The 18,997-nt window shown below is 39.6% G+C and overlaps 1 protein-coding gene across 38 annotated transcripts in view; it reads right to left on the minus strand.

The window, feature by feature from the left end:
• Positions 1–18,997, minus strand: part of TENM3 (teneurin transmembrane protein 3) — a 651,969-nt gene that overhangs the window by 158,751 nt on the left and 474,221 nt on the right. For all 38 annotated transcript variants that reach the window (XM_035292578.3, XM_078366209.1, XM_078366208.1 and 35 more), the window contains one exon: positions 11,954–12,192. In XM_035292578.3, coding sequence (XP_035148469.1) covers positions 11,954–12,192 — 239 coding nt within the window. The remainder of the gene's footprint in view (positions 1–11,953; positions 12,193–18,997) is intronic.

Here is an 18,997-nt window from a genome sequence, read left to right on the forward strand (position 1 = left end):
AGGTTCTGGACTTAAAATAAGGAGACCTGGATGATGGTTTCTTTTTAAGAACTTTCATGTAATAAAACGTTTATGTATGCTAATGAGTTACTTAAGCATAAAATCATTTCTTCACTTGTTTTGGCTTTTTAAAAAATGGTAAAATATCCAACCCGAAAATTACAATTCTTTGAAATTTTAAGGCACTGTAATCACCATTATTAAAAGATCCAACTCTGAAAATATGGAGATCGTTAGAAGAATGTCAGTCTATTAAAACACGGCAAAATCCAGAACGAGAGTTCCTACGTGACCGTCCAGCTCTCCTCCAAGGCATTACATTTGAGAGAGACACTGATTCGTGAGCTGGCCCTAAAACTGGACAAGTCACTGATTTTCTGGGGCTAAGATTTTTCCTTTAAAAAATTTTGGATAATGGTGTTTAATTTACTAGGTTGTAATAGAGAGGAAGAAGAGCTAACATTAACTGAGCTCTTCCATTTTGCCAGGCATATTTATTTTATTACATTTCCCCATAGCTGCACTATTTCTAAACCTGTTTATATTGATGAAGAAATTCAGGTTTAGGAAGGTTAAGTACCTGTTCAAGATTACATAGGTGACAAAGGTGAGATACAAATGCAAATCTGGCTGCTTTGAGAGTCTATACTTATTACAGTATTTTAAAGATAAATTGTCATGTGGTATATAAATTTGACATTATATTTTGTCATATAAGATTGTGAGATTACTGTCATACAAGATTATGAGATCACTGGTTACTTCTTACTCATCTTTGTGAATTCAATATTTAGAAGATATATTCAAACATAGCTAAGTTTAATGAAATTTACTTTGATATTAGAAATAATTAAAAGGAGATACATGTAAAAACAAGCAAAAATCTGAGACCTGCAAAAGCACTTGTATCATTTTCTCGCAAAACCGAGAGCCCCATATTCTACAAATTATATGCAGTAATCTTCTCGGTAGCCTTGGATATCCTTCTGTCTCTCTGGGAAATGTGGGATAACATGTGGAAGGCTTCCTCGCCTTCTGGAGCAGGTGGAGGCTTACTGAAAGTGATGAAGAGAATGGGCTCCCCAGTGGAGGAGAAAATAGAAAGGATCAGCCTGTGGCTAAAGTATTAAGGTGAAAAGACAGCCCCAGGACAGAGCCAGCTAATGTCATACCAGGCTGGCTGATGGACAGCCACCAGGAGAGGAGCACTAATTCCCTCCCGGATAAGTCACCTTGATAAAATATAATGGGTAACAGAAGGACTAAAGTTCTTATCATTAATAACATGAAATCTTTTCTCAGAAAATATCTTAGTATTATACAGAAGAGAATCTAGCCAAAAAGCATACTTGTCCTTCAAGTCACTATAGAATGTGCAATGGGAGGATGCACACTGGGAGGCCCTCAGAGGAGGACTCTTTGCACCTTCAAGCCCAACTCAATCAGGAAAATGAGATGTGCTGACCTCCTTAGTTATCAAACGCAGGGCAACGAGACGCTTATCTCCAAACAGCTTTTGAGATGTAGGACACACACATACATCTGTATGTTTTTAATTTCTTAAAAAAATAGATTGATACTCATAAATGGAAAGATATCAGTGATACCTTTTTCTTTACAGTTTTTAAACCATTTTTTGGAAATTCTTTATAAATAAATTATTAAAGCATACATGTACATTATTTGAAATTAAGAGAAAGGAGCAAATAGAAAGACGTCATGGGATTCTTGTGGGAATTTTAGATCTAGCTACCCGAAGTTTCCAAAGTGAATTTTCTACTTCTAGATGTTAACTGCAACACAGGGTTTTGGGTAAACTAAGTCAACAATGAAAACTAGTAAAATACCATAACATTTTTCCCTAAGACATATATAAATTTTGTCTTCATTATAATGAAGACAATATATTGGTTTTAATACTCCAGACAGTTGATTTTTTGGGGTCACATTTAGGTTTATGTGGTAACACTTAAAATCTGGCCCTAGGTCAGCATTTGTCAAAACACATAATCCAAGTTATTATTTAGGCCTTAGCAGAAAACCCTTTCTTGAATGCTCAGATTCAGTAAGTTCCACCTTTTATGTACTCTCTTAGTTTCCTACATTCCTCCTTTTTAAATAGTTGTCATATTTGTAATTAATTACTCAGTGTTTGCATTCTACAAAAGAATATTACCTCTAAGTACTCTAAGTATTTTCACTGCTGTCTCTGTCACAGTGTCCAACCAATGTAGTCATTTAAATAAGTATTGAATGAAAGATGGATGGATGAATGAATGGTCAGTTCCTTTTCTGAACGGTGTTATATTACTAAAGTCACTACAGAAAAAACTGAAGGGCCTGGGCGCGGTGGCTTAGGCCTGTAATCCCAGCACTTTCGGAGGCCGAGGTGGGTGGATCACCAGGTCAAGAGATCGAGACCATCCTGGTCAACATGGTGAAACCCCGTCTCTACTAAAAATACAAAAAATTAGCTGGGCGTGGTGGTGCGTGCCTGTAATCACAGCTACTGAGGAGGCTGAGGCAGGAGAATTGCCTGAACCCAGGAGGCGGAGGTTGCGGTGAGCTGAGATTGCGCCATTGCACTTCCGCCTGGGTAACAAGAACGAAACTCCATCCCCCCGCAACCCACAAAAAAAAGGAAAAGAAAAAACCGGAATATTTTTAAATCTATTTTTTATTTTTTAGAGATGCTCCTGCTATGTCATTCTGGCTACAGTGCAGTGGCTATCCACTGGCATCATCATCAGGCATTGCAGCCTCAAACTCCTTGGCTCAAGTGACCCTTCTGCCTCAGCCTCCCAGAAAGCTGTGACTACAGGTGCATGCCACCATATCTGGCTTTGGAATCTTACTTTTAAGGAAAAGGGATAAGGTGAGTAGTCTGCAGATATTCTAAGATGATGTGGGAACAACAAACTCTATACAAATTGGAATTTTATTTGATCTGTTATATTCTAGAATGAATGAGACCTTTGTTTGAATATAGAGTCAATGGAACTTAAAGGTTTTATGCTGAATTCACTTCTAAAATTCCTAGTAATTTGTCAAGTTTTTTTAACCTTATGTATGCCAGTTAATTTTCTTTCACTCCTCTCTATGCAGACCTTTTTCTCCAAACATGCCGCTGTGAGTACCACTAATGTAAAAGCAAACGACATATGCAACTCGAATTAAATATTTATGCAACGTAGCAGTGAAGTGGTAAATACTGTATTATGCTTTCCACTTGTCGTTAGGAGATGCTGCTACATTTTGCAAAAAATAATAGTTTAAAACATAGAAAACACTATATTTCATGAACAAGATATATTTATCTGACACAAACTGGAGTTAAGCTGACTTTAAACGTATTTCTTATTGTTCTGTCTTTGAATAGTTCTCAAGTCAGAAAAAACCCTATATTTAAAGGGTAAACACAATTTGTTAAAGTGTATTATTTTATTTTTTATTTTTGAGACAGTCTTACTCTGTTGCCCAGGCTGGAGTGCAGTGGCGCGATCTCTTCTTGCTGCAACCTCTGCCTCCTGGGTTCAAGCAATCCTCCTAGCTCAGCCTCCTAAGTAATTGGGATTACAGATATGTGCCATCATACCTGGCTAACTTTTTGTACTTTTAGTAGAGACAGGGTTCCACCATGCTGGCCAGGCTGGTCTTGGACTCCTGGCCTCCTTCCAAAGTGCTGGGATTACAGGCATGAGCCACCATGCCTTGCTGAGTGTATCATTTTCATATGTTATTTACTCTAGCTGATCTCTTATCAAACTAAGAGTAAAATACATTATGTTTGTGAGGAGAGGAGGAGCTTTCTATATTGCTAAATTCTTATTCTGAGTCTTTAATCACCACTGAATCAGGCCTAAAGATGTCCTTAAGGAGGCAAGAATAAAATACAATATTGAAAAATTGATTCTACATTTTTAGTTTTACAATTTTCCTTCCTCTAAAATACAGGCAATATATTTTTCCTACAATGTGATGAAATCATGTTAGTATTAAATGCTTCCATACCATCTCAGACAAAATGCACTTTCCTGAATATAATGCAGCTCAGAGTTAAGGGAAGAAGCTGTAGTGAAAATGGTATATAATTCATTGCTCGGCTGTGCTCTAGAACATCATAAAACCGTACTTTTATTACAAAGACACGCCCAAAAAGAAAAAAGAATGTCAAACACATTTTATTTTGCCATATATAGTTAAATGGTTGATTTTTCATGAAGCATAAAGGGCTAGCATATTTTCCCTTCTGACCCTGAGTTGCATATATATAGCTACTACCGTAATCAATTTCAAGGCACACAGAGAGGTAAAAATGTTCATAAAATGCAAATGGGCCCAGAAGTAGGACAGATAACTGCTAAGGCATCATAACTGCAATGAACCTGGAATCGACAGGTTACATTTTGCCAGATCTAGGGAGTGCTTATGTTGTTAAACAGCCTTTTTAGCAGACATCTGACAACATGTATTTTAGAAATCGGTTGGTAGCAGCTGTGCAAAGGAAATAAATAACTACATATGTATTTTTTAAATGAAAGGAATAGTGAAAATTTGAGTAGTTCTCTGGTTTGCTATACCTGTCAGGAGCTGGTAAGAAAAACAAAGCTAAGCTATTTGTTTTCACTGGGAAATTAGTTAACAAAACAGTCCCTCAAAAATTTAGACTTTTATGAAGAATTTCTGTGGGGCTAAAAAAACTATTGGGTATTGGGGTATTGGAAGGTAACAGGGAGTGACTGTTAAAGGATACAGGGTTTCTTTTTGGAGGTGATAGAAATGTTCTGACCATAACGATAGCTGGAAAATCCTGTGGCTGTGTCATAGTAAACACCATCGGACTGTACAATTAAATGGATAAATCACATGGTACATGAACTGGGTCTCAATAAAGCTGTGATTCAGAACACTCTGTTATCAAATGAAGTACTGGTTAGGAAAAACCTGGCCAAAGGGCAAGATAACTGAGAAAATATACCACCATAATACAGTCTGATAATATTTTCTTCTCGTGTTCCTTAACCTTACGGTTCATGTGCAAACGCCTTTGGTACTGCTGTACACGGAGAAATTCTCTGACTCTGCCTAGCAGTGCATAGAAATGCTCGTAAAATTAAAGGTCCAGAATGGTGTTACTTGAAGTCTGACTTGAGTGGCTTTTTGCAGTTTAACTGGTGTCATCCCAAGCATTTATTATGATTTGTATTTAGCAATGCTTTAATAACGTTTACGCTTCCTGAGGGATTTCTGGGCATTTTTCTATGTGTATAACATTGAAATTTCAGGTTATCCAGGAAAAAGAGCCTTCTGTGAGCAAAGAACAATATCAAGACTCCTACCCATTGCTTAACTGTGAACGGAAGCAGAACTGTAGATTTTGCTCCTTTTTACCATTCTTTGGTGAACAACTGGTGGTAACTGCTTATCTTTTTTTTCAGAGCAAGAAAAAGAAAAATGAGTATATTAGGGCCCAGAGAAATATAACAGATTTAAAAAAAAATAGGTCTGTATCACTAACTATAATGTTCTAATGTAATGTTTGTGGTTAGGAATCAGTAGAATTTTTGTTGTGTAAAAGCACAGCAACTCAAAGGTTAATGCATTAGAAAAGGATTTTAACTGGAGGCTCAGTAATCTGGAGAAAATCATTAACAACTCCACTGGAAGAAAGTTTACCATATATACCTCTGATTTTTAAAAACTGGGATATGAAAAATCATGTCACATTTATTCTATCATGAATCAGCTAAGGTTTCTCAATTCTGCTTATTCCTCTACCCCAGCAGGGCCTCATGGTCTCCCAGTTATGACTAGTTTTCTAACAGGTTGTCTGAATTCACTTCTAAAATTCCTAGTAATTTGTCAAGATTTTTTAACCTTATGTATGCCAGTTATTTTCTTCCTCTCCTGTCTATGCAGACCTTTCTCTCTGAACATGCTGCTGTTAGTACCACTAATACAAAGAGTGATAGCATGTAATGTAAACAGTGTAAATCTCCAAATGATAGTGACTAGCCATGGGGTCTTTAAGTAATGTTTGTTTGTTTAATGAAAACTAGTAAAATTTAAACTTGAGTTTCTTCAGTTTACTAGCTACCTTTCAAGTGCTCAACAGCCATGTGTGTCTAGTGGCCACTAAACTGGACAGCGTGGAAACAGAATATTTCCATCATGAAATGGGACATGTTACGGCATTACCTAGATCCTTACTACTCTCAGTGTGATCTGAGAAGCACAGCAGCATCACCTGAGAGCCTGCTGGAAATTCGAATCTCATTTCTCACTTCAGATCTGTTAAATCAGAATATGCATCTTAACAAGGTCCCCAGGCGATTCCTAGGCATAGGAATGCTTGGAAAGCACATCTCTGGACCTCCTTTCACATTCTGGAAGGCCAAAGAAGCAATCTTTTTTTTTTTTTGAGACAGAGTCTCACTCTGTTGCCCAGGCTGGAGTGCCATGGTGCCACCTCAGCTCACTGCAACCTCTGCCTCCCGGGTTCAAGCAATTCTTTTGCCTCAGCCTCCCAAGTAGCTGGGACTACAGGCATGCACCACCACGTCTGGCTAATTATTCTATTTTTAGTAGAGATGGGGTTTCACCGTCTTGGGCAGAAAGGTCTCAAACTCCTGACCTCGTGATCTGCCCACCTCCCAAAGTGCTGGGATTATAGGTGTAAGCCACCACTCCAGGCCGCAATCTTTCAAAAACATAAACGTGATTCCCTTTCACTCCCATGTTTAAATCTCTTCAATTTCTTGTCCATTTTTACTTCTTATACGTCACACAACAGTATAGTGTAAGAGTCGTATGTGCACCTTCAGGCGAGCCATCTCTCTAAGCCTCAGATTCCCTATTTGTTGAAAGAAGAAACCTCCTAAGGTTGTTGTGGAAATTAAAGGAGGTAATTCAGAGAGTTTCTAGAATAATGCCTGGCACAGTAAGCACTGCATATGCACCATGGTAGATATTTCACGTTTCCTCCTTGCTGCTCTTCAGATGACCTCATCTCACAGTGATTTTTTTTCTAGCCATTGGCATTAGGTGAACTCCAGTTCAGGCATCATCTGCTACATCAACTCTTCCCCCAACATCTTCAGCAAAATGTAGGTATCCTCTTTCTTTTCTCTCTCTCTTTTTTTTTTTTTGCTCATCAAACTGGTATAAAACGAGGTACTGTGGAAACTGTTTTTACGCATGTCCTTATCATTTCACTATAAGCTTCTAGAATAAAGAGCTAATTAGACCCCTGATATCTATCAGAGTGGCCAGGAAAATTGTTAACCTAAAAATAGTTACTGAAAAACCATTAAGTAGCGGAGTAAATTTAAATTCATTTTAAAAAATACGGGGCTGGGCACAGCGGTGTCTCATTCCTGACATCCTAACACTTTGGGAGGCCGAAGAAAGAGAACAGCTTGAGCCTAGGAGTGTGAGACCAGTCTGAGAAACATAGGGAGATCTTGTCTCTACAAAAAATTAAAAAAAAAAATTAGTTGGGCATGGTGCCATGTGCCTGTAGTCCCAGCTACTAGGGAGGTTGGGATGGGAGGACTGCTTTACCCGGGAAGCAGACACTGCAGTGAGTCATGACTGTGCCACTGCACTCCAGCCTGTGAGACAGAGTGAGACTCTGTCTTGAAAAAAAAAAATACAAAAAATAAATAAAAACTAGTACTTAGTTCTGATAAGGACTTCATAGGTATGGCCTGAAAGCCAGCAATTTAAAGAAAGAAACAGAGTGAGACCTTGTCTCAAAAAAATATATAAATATATAAAATAAAAAAAACGGATACGTAGATTGAATAAGGACTTTACAGGTATGGCGTGAAAGCCAGAAATTTAAATAAATAAAATAATACATCTGAATACTTTAAAAATTTTGTATGAAATATGGTAAACATCACTATAACCAAAGTTAGTAGTAAATGGAAAAGTATGTAACATGTGTGATAAAATATTCATATCCTTAGTTGAAAATAACTTTTTTAAATCAAAAAGGAGAACAGCCCCAAGAGAAAAATGGAGGCTATTCACACACAAAAAGAGAAATACAAATGGCCAATAAATGTATGTGATTTAATAAAAGCACTCCTAGTAATAAATCAAAATAACAACACAATTTTTTAACCTAAGAGACTGACAGAAGTTAAAAATATTCATAAGAAAATATATATAGATAGACAGAGGCAATGACTAGCATTGCTGGTTATGTAAAATGACAGTTGCCATGGTTTTCAAGATTTAAAACATGCCTACTCCGGTACAGCAAACATCCTTCAAATAATTTATACCAATAAAAAGCTGGATCAAATGGACACATGCACACACACCAGCACACACAGACACAGGCATAAGAAAATAAGTCACTGCATTTTGGGGAACTAGCCACTAAATAAAATTATACTGATGATGCATAATGAATGAATGATATGTGAAAAAAGTCTAGTATAAAATGCATTTAAAAATATGGACCTCTAGCTATATATGTACATGGGAAAATATGGACAGATATACACCAAAAAGTTGACACATGCACTGTGGATTACAACTAATTTTCACTTTTAAAGGTCTTGCTCTACCTCTGCAATTTAGAAGAAATAGGAAAAAATAAACAACAAAGCCTGCCTCTCTCCCTCCCTCCCTTCCTCTCTTTCAGAAGCTGTTTACCTTGTTTATCCAGAGATAACGTTATCTTACAAAAGAAACAGTAAATCTACATTCTGGCAAGTTCTCATTATCTCACTGGAAGGTAAGGAAGAAAATTCTAAAAAATAATTCCTCAAGCTTTTTTTTTTTCTTATTTATGTCTTAGGCTTTCACTTTATAATAAAAGTCACTATAAGGGAAGGAAGTTCTAAGGGAATGAAAAAAAGTTAAAGCATGGCTGCCTTTCCGTTAAAGGTTGCAAGGTCAATCTCATTGATGACATTGGTCTCCCCATTGATTCTGGGGTTTATCAGACTGATCTGGCTGGATGGGCAAGTGTCCCTTTCTCCCTCTCTGCTTTACATGCACACTTAATAGAAAAGGACAACCTTCCCTGAGAGAAGTGTCCTGTTCTTTTTCTCAAGAGCAAAGGCAACATCTTTAATCAAAAAAGATTTACCATGCAAACTGATGAGGGAATGAATTTTTTTTTAACTGATTAAAAATAAAATCATTGTGTTAGTGTGTTAGTCCTTTAAATGTGGGAAGACTACTGAAAATTCAAATCATACATGTGCTTAACTAAAGCGATAAAAGTATGAGACAATTTTTTGAAGATAAAAGTACTTTCTAGATAAAACTGGGATTGTACCTTCTTAATTCCTAGCACAATAAATAGATCAAAACAAATGTTCGATAAATATCTGTTGAACTGAAAAGCCCACCTGAGTATATTAACTAGATAATTTGCATGTTGCCATGTGGGGGAAAATAAAAGCACAGGGAAAAGTTTCTGACCATGGTACTAGTAGGAATAAAGCAGATTGCTAATTACTAAAAAGTGAAACTAGGCAATATGAAAGAAACATTTTTTTGAGTTTTTACTTAGAAGTCTGATAGTTTATATTCACTAATGGATCCTTAAAAAGAGTACAAGTCTCACAGGTAAGAGTGACTGATCTCATATTAAAATGCTATTTTTTCCTGCTAGTCACCCCATGAAAATAAAATTAAATGGCATCAGAATTGATATTCAAATTATTTAACAACTGGAAGCACACAGGCACTTATCAATCAGAAAGGATGCCTGAGCAGTCAACCTGACACTGAGTTCCAGCCCTGCATATTCCTCTACGTGGTGTGCATCACAGTAAAAAAAAATCCCCAACAAACACATATTCTTTTTATTTATTTATTGAGACGGAGTTTCACTCTTGTTACCCAGGCTGGAGTGCAATGGCGCAATCTCGGCTCACCGCAACCTCTGCCTCCTGGGTTCAGGCAATTCTCCTGCTTCAGCCTCCCGAGTAGCTGGGATTACAGGCACGCGCCACCATGCCCAGCTAGTTTTTCGTATTTTTAGTAGAGACGGGGTTTCACCATGTTGACCACGATGGTCTCGATCTCATGACCATGTGATCCACCCGTCTCGGCTTCCCAAAGTGCTGGGATTACAGGCGTGAGCCACCGTGCCCGACCTTCTTTTTTATTTTTAAGTTCCAGGGAACATGTGCAGGGTATGCAGGTTAGTTACACAGGTAAATGTATGCCATGGTGGTTTTGCTGTACCTATCAACCCATCACCTAGGTATTAAGCCCAGCATGCATGAGCTGTTTTTACCTAATGTTCTCCCTCTCCACAGCCCACCCCACGACAGGCCCCAGTGTGTCTTATTCCACTCTCTGTGCCCATGTGTTCTCACTGCTCAGCTCAAATACATATTTTTAATTTATTACATGCCATTTATGACTGGTCAATTTCAGAACCATTTAAAATTCTTTAGCAGCACACTTCTGACAGGTACAAATAATGTATACGGCTAACTCGAAGAGCATCTCTTGATGGCTGATACATTTTCTAACTGAATACTAGAAATCTGTCTGTGGAATACTGATTTTTGCTGTGAAATTACTTGTTTACCTTCAGTGTTATGAAGCAACAGCAGTATTGTTTCACTAGGTGTGATCTCGGTCAAGGGATAACTCCTTCACGATCTGGTTTGACCATTTTTATAAGGAGAAAGTTCACTTAGATTAAAAAATGACAGGAAGGTTCATTTTGCTTGTACCTCTGACTGATGGGTAGATACCATCAGAGGTACTGTATGAAGCACTCTGATGAAGATAAGGAGCATGCATCCGGTTAAGGAGAGAAAGTGCTGTGAGTCATTAGTGATGTCTTCCATGGTCAAAGAATTGGAAAACATACTGCATAATATGTCAAGAAGTTGCCATCCCTGATTCAATGGTCTCTAAAGTTCTTTCATGCTATACAATTCTGTTTTCCCATTAAATACTGACTCAAAATGGTTATTTCACTTTTCAAAGTGCATAGTTATACCACAGGAGTGTTTTAGCCAATGGATGATACTGGTGCACTGCAAAAGCATCATGTTCCGTAGAGAGCTCCGCAATACTCTTATCCAGTTACAGAATTTCATGGGGCATCACAAATTGCTTTGTAAACTTGAGGATGCAGCACTGGCTATTGCTCTTGGTGGATAAACCACAAAGCCTGCGATTTATCTCAGTGGACACCAGTAGCATTTCAGGGTGGTAGGCCTTTCCCTATACTTAGAGGAAGATCATAACAAATGTGGTCATTTCTGGCATTTAAAAAAGCAATTTCCAACAGTTTGAATGCTCAAACACGTTATGAAATGGTTAAATAAAAGCAATATTTACAACTTCTATTAGTAGCTTCCAGTATTTGGGCTACTATCAAATGAAAAACATGATCAATACTACATCCGAAGAGAAGAAAAATCCACATATATGAATGAGTATATAATCCATTCACTGCTTTATGGATGCCCAGTTCTCTGGAGAGTGTTCCTGAGTGCAAGATGATGGCCCTGAGTGATGAGTTTTACATTTAGATGGCTGAGTGAGCTGAGATACTTGTACTATCACAAGTAGTGGAGAGCTCCCTACTGGATACGCATTGAAGGAAAGTCCTGCACAGTTCTCATTACTGCAAGCACATGAATTATTTTGGTACATGAAACGTCACAGAGCTATCCGTGCATCACAAGGGTAAGTCAAACACAAACGCACACTATAGTTTTTGTCCAAGAATATACCTCACTGTTTATGGAAATGAACTACCCGCAAAACCTGCTTTTTTCTATGTATCTAAATATGCTGAAAATCATTGAAAAAACTCCGTGATTTATATTACCAAACTCGTCCCCACCAAATATAACCTCATAATATACTACTAGATCAAATAAATAAATACAAGTAACAAAACAATGTAACATCCTGATTTGCAGACAACATAATTCTAAGAACTTGTTCTTACCTATAAAATAAGATAGGAGTATTGCCAGGAGCACCGAGACCCCTACGGCACACAGTGCAGTACATTTCCAGCTACAGTACTTTGAAGACTTCTTGAATTTAAAAGCACTTCTTGATAGGGTGTTTCTAGGTAGTGGCCGAGTAGGCGGCGAATAAACAGAGCCAGATGCCATTGTGTATCCTGGGGTTGCAGTACTGAACAGCGGCGTTGTCCCTGTTCCTGTTTTGAATAGGAAATGCCTGTGGAAAAGGAGAACATTATAAGATAAAAATGTTACAATATGTGAGACAGAGACAGCGACGCATCAGCTCTCCTGTCTGTCCTGTCTCTTTTGCTCTCTCTCTCCTTTTTTTTTTTTTAAAGAATTTATCCTATATAATCTAAAAAATGAAAATTAAGGAAACGTTTTAACCAAAGAACCTAACTTACAAAAATGACTCTAATGAAACAGAGTGATTTTTAATGCATATAGCAGAATTTATACATAAAAATGATCACTGTTCCTTCAAGTAGACATCTTGAGAGACTATAAAGATTTTCTAATCATACTATTTCCTGAACAAAACCATTTTGGAATGTCCCTTGACAAATTACCCTAAGAGCATTTTCACAGTTAACAAAAGAAACCCAGTCTTGCTGCTTTATAGCTACATGGACATTTACTACTCATGAGACTACACCCTCATACAAACATGAGTATGCATGATCACGCTGATCTTCTGCAGACTGATTTATCTTCTGCATGTCCATAGAAACACTGTCATCCTGGCCTGCTTCTTTGCTCACGAGTACTATAATACCAAGTTTGGCTACAGGCAGCTGGTCAGTTCTTAAATGATGGAAACTATTTTATTGTTAGCTTATGTCAAACATAATCAGGAGTGTGAACCTGCTGGGGGTAGGGAGAGGGAAGGAATCACGGAACACCTTCTAACACCAAACCTAAGTCCATGAGGGGTCAGTGAAGCAGATTTTGTATCAAATACAGAAAGATTCCCTAACAACTGAGCCATACAACAGGGAACAAACTGCTTCTAAAAGTTGTACGCACTCTTCCTTGACAATATTTAAGCAGAAATTGCGTGGTCACATGACAAGAGCACTAGAAGGAACTCTTCAGGAAAGATAACTAATTTTAAGATTCCTTTTTACACTGTAAGTCTCCAAATTTGAAAAAAGCACCATGTGTTTCACGGTTTACATTTACTCTTATGCTGGTGACTTACAGCATATTCAGTATGTGTCCCAACACTTATTATGATGTTCCTAACACATGTGATGAAGTCAACAGATGTGTTAAGACCCTGTACTTACATATTCGGAAGGTACAGGTGTCTTTTTTTTTAAGAGACGGGGTCTCACTATGTTGCCCAGGCAGGAGTACAGTGGCTATTCACAGGCGCAGTCCCACTGCTGATCAGCACGGGAGTTTTGACCTGCTCCGCTTACGACCTGGGCCGGTTCACCCCTCCTTAGGCAACCTGACGGTTCCCCGCTCCCGGGAGGTCACCAGACTGATGCTGAACTTAGTGCAGACACCCAATCAGCATAGCGTACTATAGCCCAGAACCCCTGTACTCAGAGATCCTCCAGTCTCAGCCTCCCAAGTAGCTGCGACTACAGGCACGTGCCACTGCGCCCAGCAGGGGTCTTTTAATATGGTACAGTCTTTATACAAGGTTATTTTAGATACACATAGCTAAATACTTTTAATTTTAATGCTCATGTACGTATTTTATTGTATATTAGAAAAATACTGAATATATCAAACAAATTAAGGGGTTAACAGGACAGAACTGGGAAGGCAGACTGCCAAGGTTCAGATTCCACTTAACCACTTACTAGGTATGGTCCTTGGACGAGTTACTGAAACTCAGTTTTGGTTTCTTAATCTATAAAATGGGGATGCCAACGGTATCTACCTCACAGGTTATTATGAAACTTACCTGAGTTAATATTTAAAGTGCTTGGAATGTACCAAGCATCGTATCTGATTAGTAAAAAAGGATCACATTCATTATTTTATTTATATTATTGCTTAGAAAATGCTGAATAGGTATTTAAAAGTTACAAAGAATCAATCTCCAGAAAAGTATTAAGTGAAAAATAGTGAAGCTAGTCTGTAGATATTATGAAAGTTGGCCTAATGGCCGGGAGTGATAGCTCACACCTGTAATCCCAGCACTTTGGGAGGCTGAGTCAGGTGGATCATGAGGTCAGGAGTTGAAGACCAGCCTGGCCAAGATGGTGAAACCCCCCCTCTACTAAAAGTATAAAAATTATCTGGGCATGGTGGCAGGCACCTGTAATCCCAGCTACTCTGGAGGCTGAGGCAGAGAATTGCTTGAACCCGGGAGGTGGAGGTTGCAGTGAGCTGAGATCGTGCCACTGCATTCCAGCCTGGGCGACAGAGCAAGACTCTGTCTAAAAAAAAAGGAAAAAGAAAATAAAAGAAGGTTGGCCTAATACAGGTAGGTATAGAGGAAAGAATTCTGGATTAAAAATCAGATCTTGGTTTAAGTCCCCGGTCTCTCATTTCCTAGTAAAGTGGTCCTAGGAAGCCTCATTTTCTTTTTCTTGATCTATATAAAAAAAAATGGCACTAAGGAGTTCCTTATTTTAATAGGGTAGCAAACCAGCTAATGTATCTAAAAAATGCGTTGTTAACCACAAAATTAGAACAGACGCAAATGATGAGTTGTTACTTGTACAAATTATACTAGCGACTGTGTTATGAACCCATTTCCTCCTACTGAACTAGTTTAAAAAACTAATTTGAAAGTTTATAGCCTGAATTAGGTGATATGTTGGAGTGAGCATTAGTACCTCCTACCATATTCGTATTCAGCATCGTTACTAAGCACTCTGAAGCTACACCGTCTGAGTTCAAATCCAGACTTCACCTATAAACAGCTACATGATGTTGGGTAAGTTACTCACATTTTGTGTCTCGGTTTTATCATTTCTAAAAAGGGCATAATAACAGTTACCTATGCTTTATAGGCATTTTCCAAGGATTAAATGAAGTAATAAAGTGTTTACGTTAGTATCTAGCACAAGGTAAGTGCTCAGTATTAGCTATTTATTATTTTGCTCAAAATCACATATCACAGTGTATATTCAAAAGACCAAAAAGTATAATTTGAAGATTTTAAATGCTGTTTCAAAATGTAACATCATCAAAACGAATGTGTACAAAATTAATTCCCCGGTTTAAAATTTTGATACTGGCAATTCTACACATGGGCATGTGGTCTGGATGAGAAGACGGACTATGTCATTTAGATCAGGCATCAGCAAACTTATGTTGTAAAGGACCATAGGGTAAATATTTGAGGCTTTTCCAGCAGTATCGTTGAACTCTGCCGTTACTTCGTGAAAGCAGCCACAGACTATGCATACATGTTTAACTCTGGCTCTGTTCCAATAATACTTTTTTGTAGACATTGACATTTTAACTTTATAGAATTTTCCCATGTCATGAAATCTTCTCTCCTTTTCATGTTGTCAATTATTTAAAGATGTGAAAACCATTCTTTGCTCACAAGAAGTACAAAAACAAGTAACAGGGCTGGATCTGGCCTGTGAGTCATATTGGCCCTGAACTAGATTCTCACTGTTTTCAGGATTATACATGAAGAGTGAGCAGGAGGCTCAGCAGCCCATAGAAACAGACTATTCCCTCAACACCACTCGAGAGGATTTAAAAAACAGCCCAAAGGCTGCAAAAGTATGCCTCCTAGAGAAGGCTGGACAGATCCATGTAATTGGATAGAAATCCTATTATTATCTTCTTGGAAATTCCATCCGAAAAAGTCCTGGCAAACTCTGGAGTATGCATTTCACAGGGCCAAATGATCGTCTTTGCCAAGTATGGGAGAAGAACTGACATTTCCTATGACTGTGGGACAATTTGCTTACTTTACTGAGGTGGCCGTCAACCTTTCTTGGCACCAGGGACCGGTTTTGTGGAAGACAATATTTTCCTGGACCAGGAATAGGGTGGTTTTGGGGTGAAACTGTGCCACCTCAGATAACCAAGCATTAGATTCTCCTAAGGATCGCACAACCTAGATCCCTCGTGTGCACAGTTCACAGTGAGTTTGCACTCCTATGAGAATCTAATAGCACCACTGATGTGACAAGAGGCAGAGCTCAGGCAGTAATGCTCCCTCACGCCCCTGCCACTCACCTCCTGCTGTGTGGCTCAGTTCCCAACAGACCAAGGATCAGTACTGGTCCATGGCCCAGTGACTGGGGACCCCTGCCACAGGTGTGGGCTTGGCATAGCTCAGTGTTGTGTCACTCCTCCTGGTATCACCGATGGACCTGAGCTAGACTGTCCATTCTGTGGGCTTCATTAACAGCAACAATAACTGCCATTTCCTGAGTACTTACTAAGCACTGTATTGTCATTTCATGACAGTTTTCACCATGATGCGGTGAAGGATACAATGACTGTGTTTTCAGGCTTCATCCTCCAAGTCTCAGCTCAGATGTTACTACCTGACCACCCAATCAAAGCCCTGTTCCCTCTACTCTCCACAATATTACCATGTTTTCTTCCAAGTGCTTTCTACAACCATTTATTTATTTGTGCAGTGAATCAAGTTTCTGAAGTACTACGGAAAGTATGTTTTCTCCTTCTTGACTTTTTCCCCTTTCTGTGTTTGCTCGGCATCAATCCTCTCATTCTAGTTTTATTTCATGGCCTACAGGAGAAATGGAATAAGATGGAAGAAGAAATAGTCTGCATCTCTTACCGGTTTTCTAAAGCCCAGTCTGCTGAGTAAAAGAGAGTAGACTGGGGTATAACCAGCATACTGGGGAGAAAAGTCACATGAGGAAAGAAAGGGCTTCCCTTCAGATGGGGAGAATGTCCAGGCTGGGAGCAGGTGGAGAACCTGAGGGGACCAAGTGACACAGAGGAGGACCAGGGCCCAGGGAGAGAAGCCTGCCTTCTGCTGTGTGGGTGGCGCACAGTGGAAGTGGCAAGACTCCAGGGAGGTCTGAGGCTCTTTCTACTACTTCCATGCTATGCTTGAGGGAACAGAAGCAGCAGAGAGAGCTACCTGGCAAAGCTGTGTGTATAGAAACACGCGACACTCAGGTAGCAACAGGTATGCAGGTCCATGGCCAATGACGGAGGCCCTTACCTTAGTCTCTGGTCCCATGAAAACCCTCTGGGACAACTAGAAATGGAGAGGCTTTGGGATATACCCAAAATAGTCAGAAAGAAACTGAATTTAGAAAATAAACATTCCCCTAGACTAAAAAAAATTTCATTTTATTAAAGGCTAGCAAATGGCTGAAGATGTACTGTGTCTCAGGGATGAAGGCCCTGCTCCTGGGCTCCCTGCGTGAGACCTGGAGAAGCAGAGACTACACGGTGTATCCAAAGGCCTGAGAGCAGAGGAAACCCTTGCCTTACTTCTCAGACAGAGAACAGAGGAGATAACAGGATCTCCAAGAGAAATAAACGCATGAAGTGTCCAGGTGATACAGTCAGGGAGCCTCACCGGGACTCCTGTGCCTGAGCATAATTTCTAAGAAGTATAATTTCTAAGTGCAAGAGTAGCACAGAGATGGCAGAGTGTGTCACTGGGCAAGCAGGGGCCTCACAGACAGGAACAAAGGTGACCCCGCAGTATCATGAGGATTAGGAATAGACAAACAGCAAGAAAACCTGATGTCTTAGTAGAGAAGGGTCTAACACCAGAAGCTCCCTGCTGTGCTCAGAGCATCACAGAAGAGCTGGGGTAGGGGAGGGAGGGACCCAAACTGCCTGAAGATTCTAGGAATGAGACTTAAAACATAAATATTTGGGCCGGGCGCGGTGGCTCAAGCCTGTAAGCCCAGCACTTTGGGAGGCCAAGGCGGGTGGATCACGAGGTCAAGAGATCGAGACCAACCTGGTCAACATGGTGAAACCCCGCCTCTACTAAAAATACAAAAACTAGCTGGCCATGGTGGTGCGAGCCTGTAGTCCCAGCTACTCGGGAGGCTGAGGCAGGAGAATTGCCTGAACCCAGGAGGCGGAGGTTGCGGTGAGCCGAGATCGCACCATTGCACTCCAGTCTGGGTAATGAGAGCGAAACTCCGTCTCAAAAAAAAAAAAAACAAACCATAAATATTTGTAAATGTTGTATTTCTTTTTTTTTTTGTTTTGAGACAGACTTTCGCTCTTGTTACCCAGGCTGGAGTGCAATGGTGCGATCTCGGCTCACCGCAACCTCCACCTCCTGGGTTCAGGCAATTCTCCTCCCTCAGCCTCCCAATTAGCTGGGATTACAGGCACGCGCCACCATGCCCAGCTAATTTTTTGTATTTTTAGTAGAGACGGGGTTTTACCATGTTGACCAGGATCGTCTCCATCTCTTGACCTCATGATCCACCCGCCTCGGCCTCCCAAAGTGCTGGGATTATAGGCGTGAGCCACCGCGCCCTGCCCAAATGTTGTATTTTTAACATACTATACTGATGGACTATGAATGATACACTCACTGCACAAATCCATCATTTGTCGTCTCCCATTAGAATGTAAACTCTATGGCCTGGTGCAGCACTTTGGGAGGCTGAGGCGGGCAGATCATGAAGTCAGGAGTTCGAGACCAGCCTGGCCAACATGGTGAAACCTGTCTCTACTAAAAATACAAAAAATTAGCCAGGCATGGTGGTATGAGCCTATAATCCCTACTACTCTGGAGGTCGAGGCAGGAGAAGTGCTTGAACCCAGGAGGCAGAGGCTGTGGTGAGAGATCATGATGCTGCACTCCAGGCTGGGTGACAGAGCAAGACTCCATCTCAAAAAAACAAACAAACAGAATGTAAACTCTACGAAGTCCTATTCACCTTTGTATTAACAAGACTTAAAAAGTTCTTGGCATATTACAGGTGTTAGTTCAATAAATATGTGTAAAGTAAGTAAAATGGTGAGTATTACACAGATGAGGAAAAGTGAGCCTCGAAAAGCACCTTGGCCAAGAAGCCACAGCTCATAAAAGAATTGAAACATAAAATATATAAAATAGAAATAAGCAAGGT

This window comes from Callithrix jacchus, chromosome 3 (genome assembly GCF_049354715.1).
Source record: "Callithrix jacchus isolate 240 chromosome 3, calJac240_pri, whole genome shotgun sequence".
NCBI lineage: Eukaryota > Metazoa > Chordata > Mammalia > Primates > Cebidae > Callithrix > Callithrix jacchus.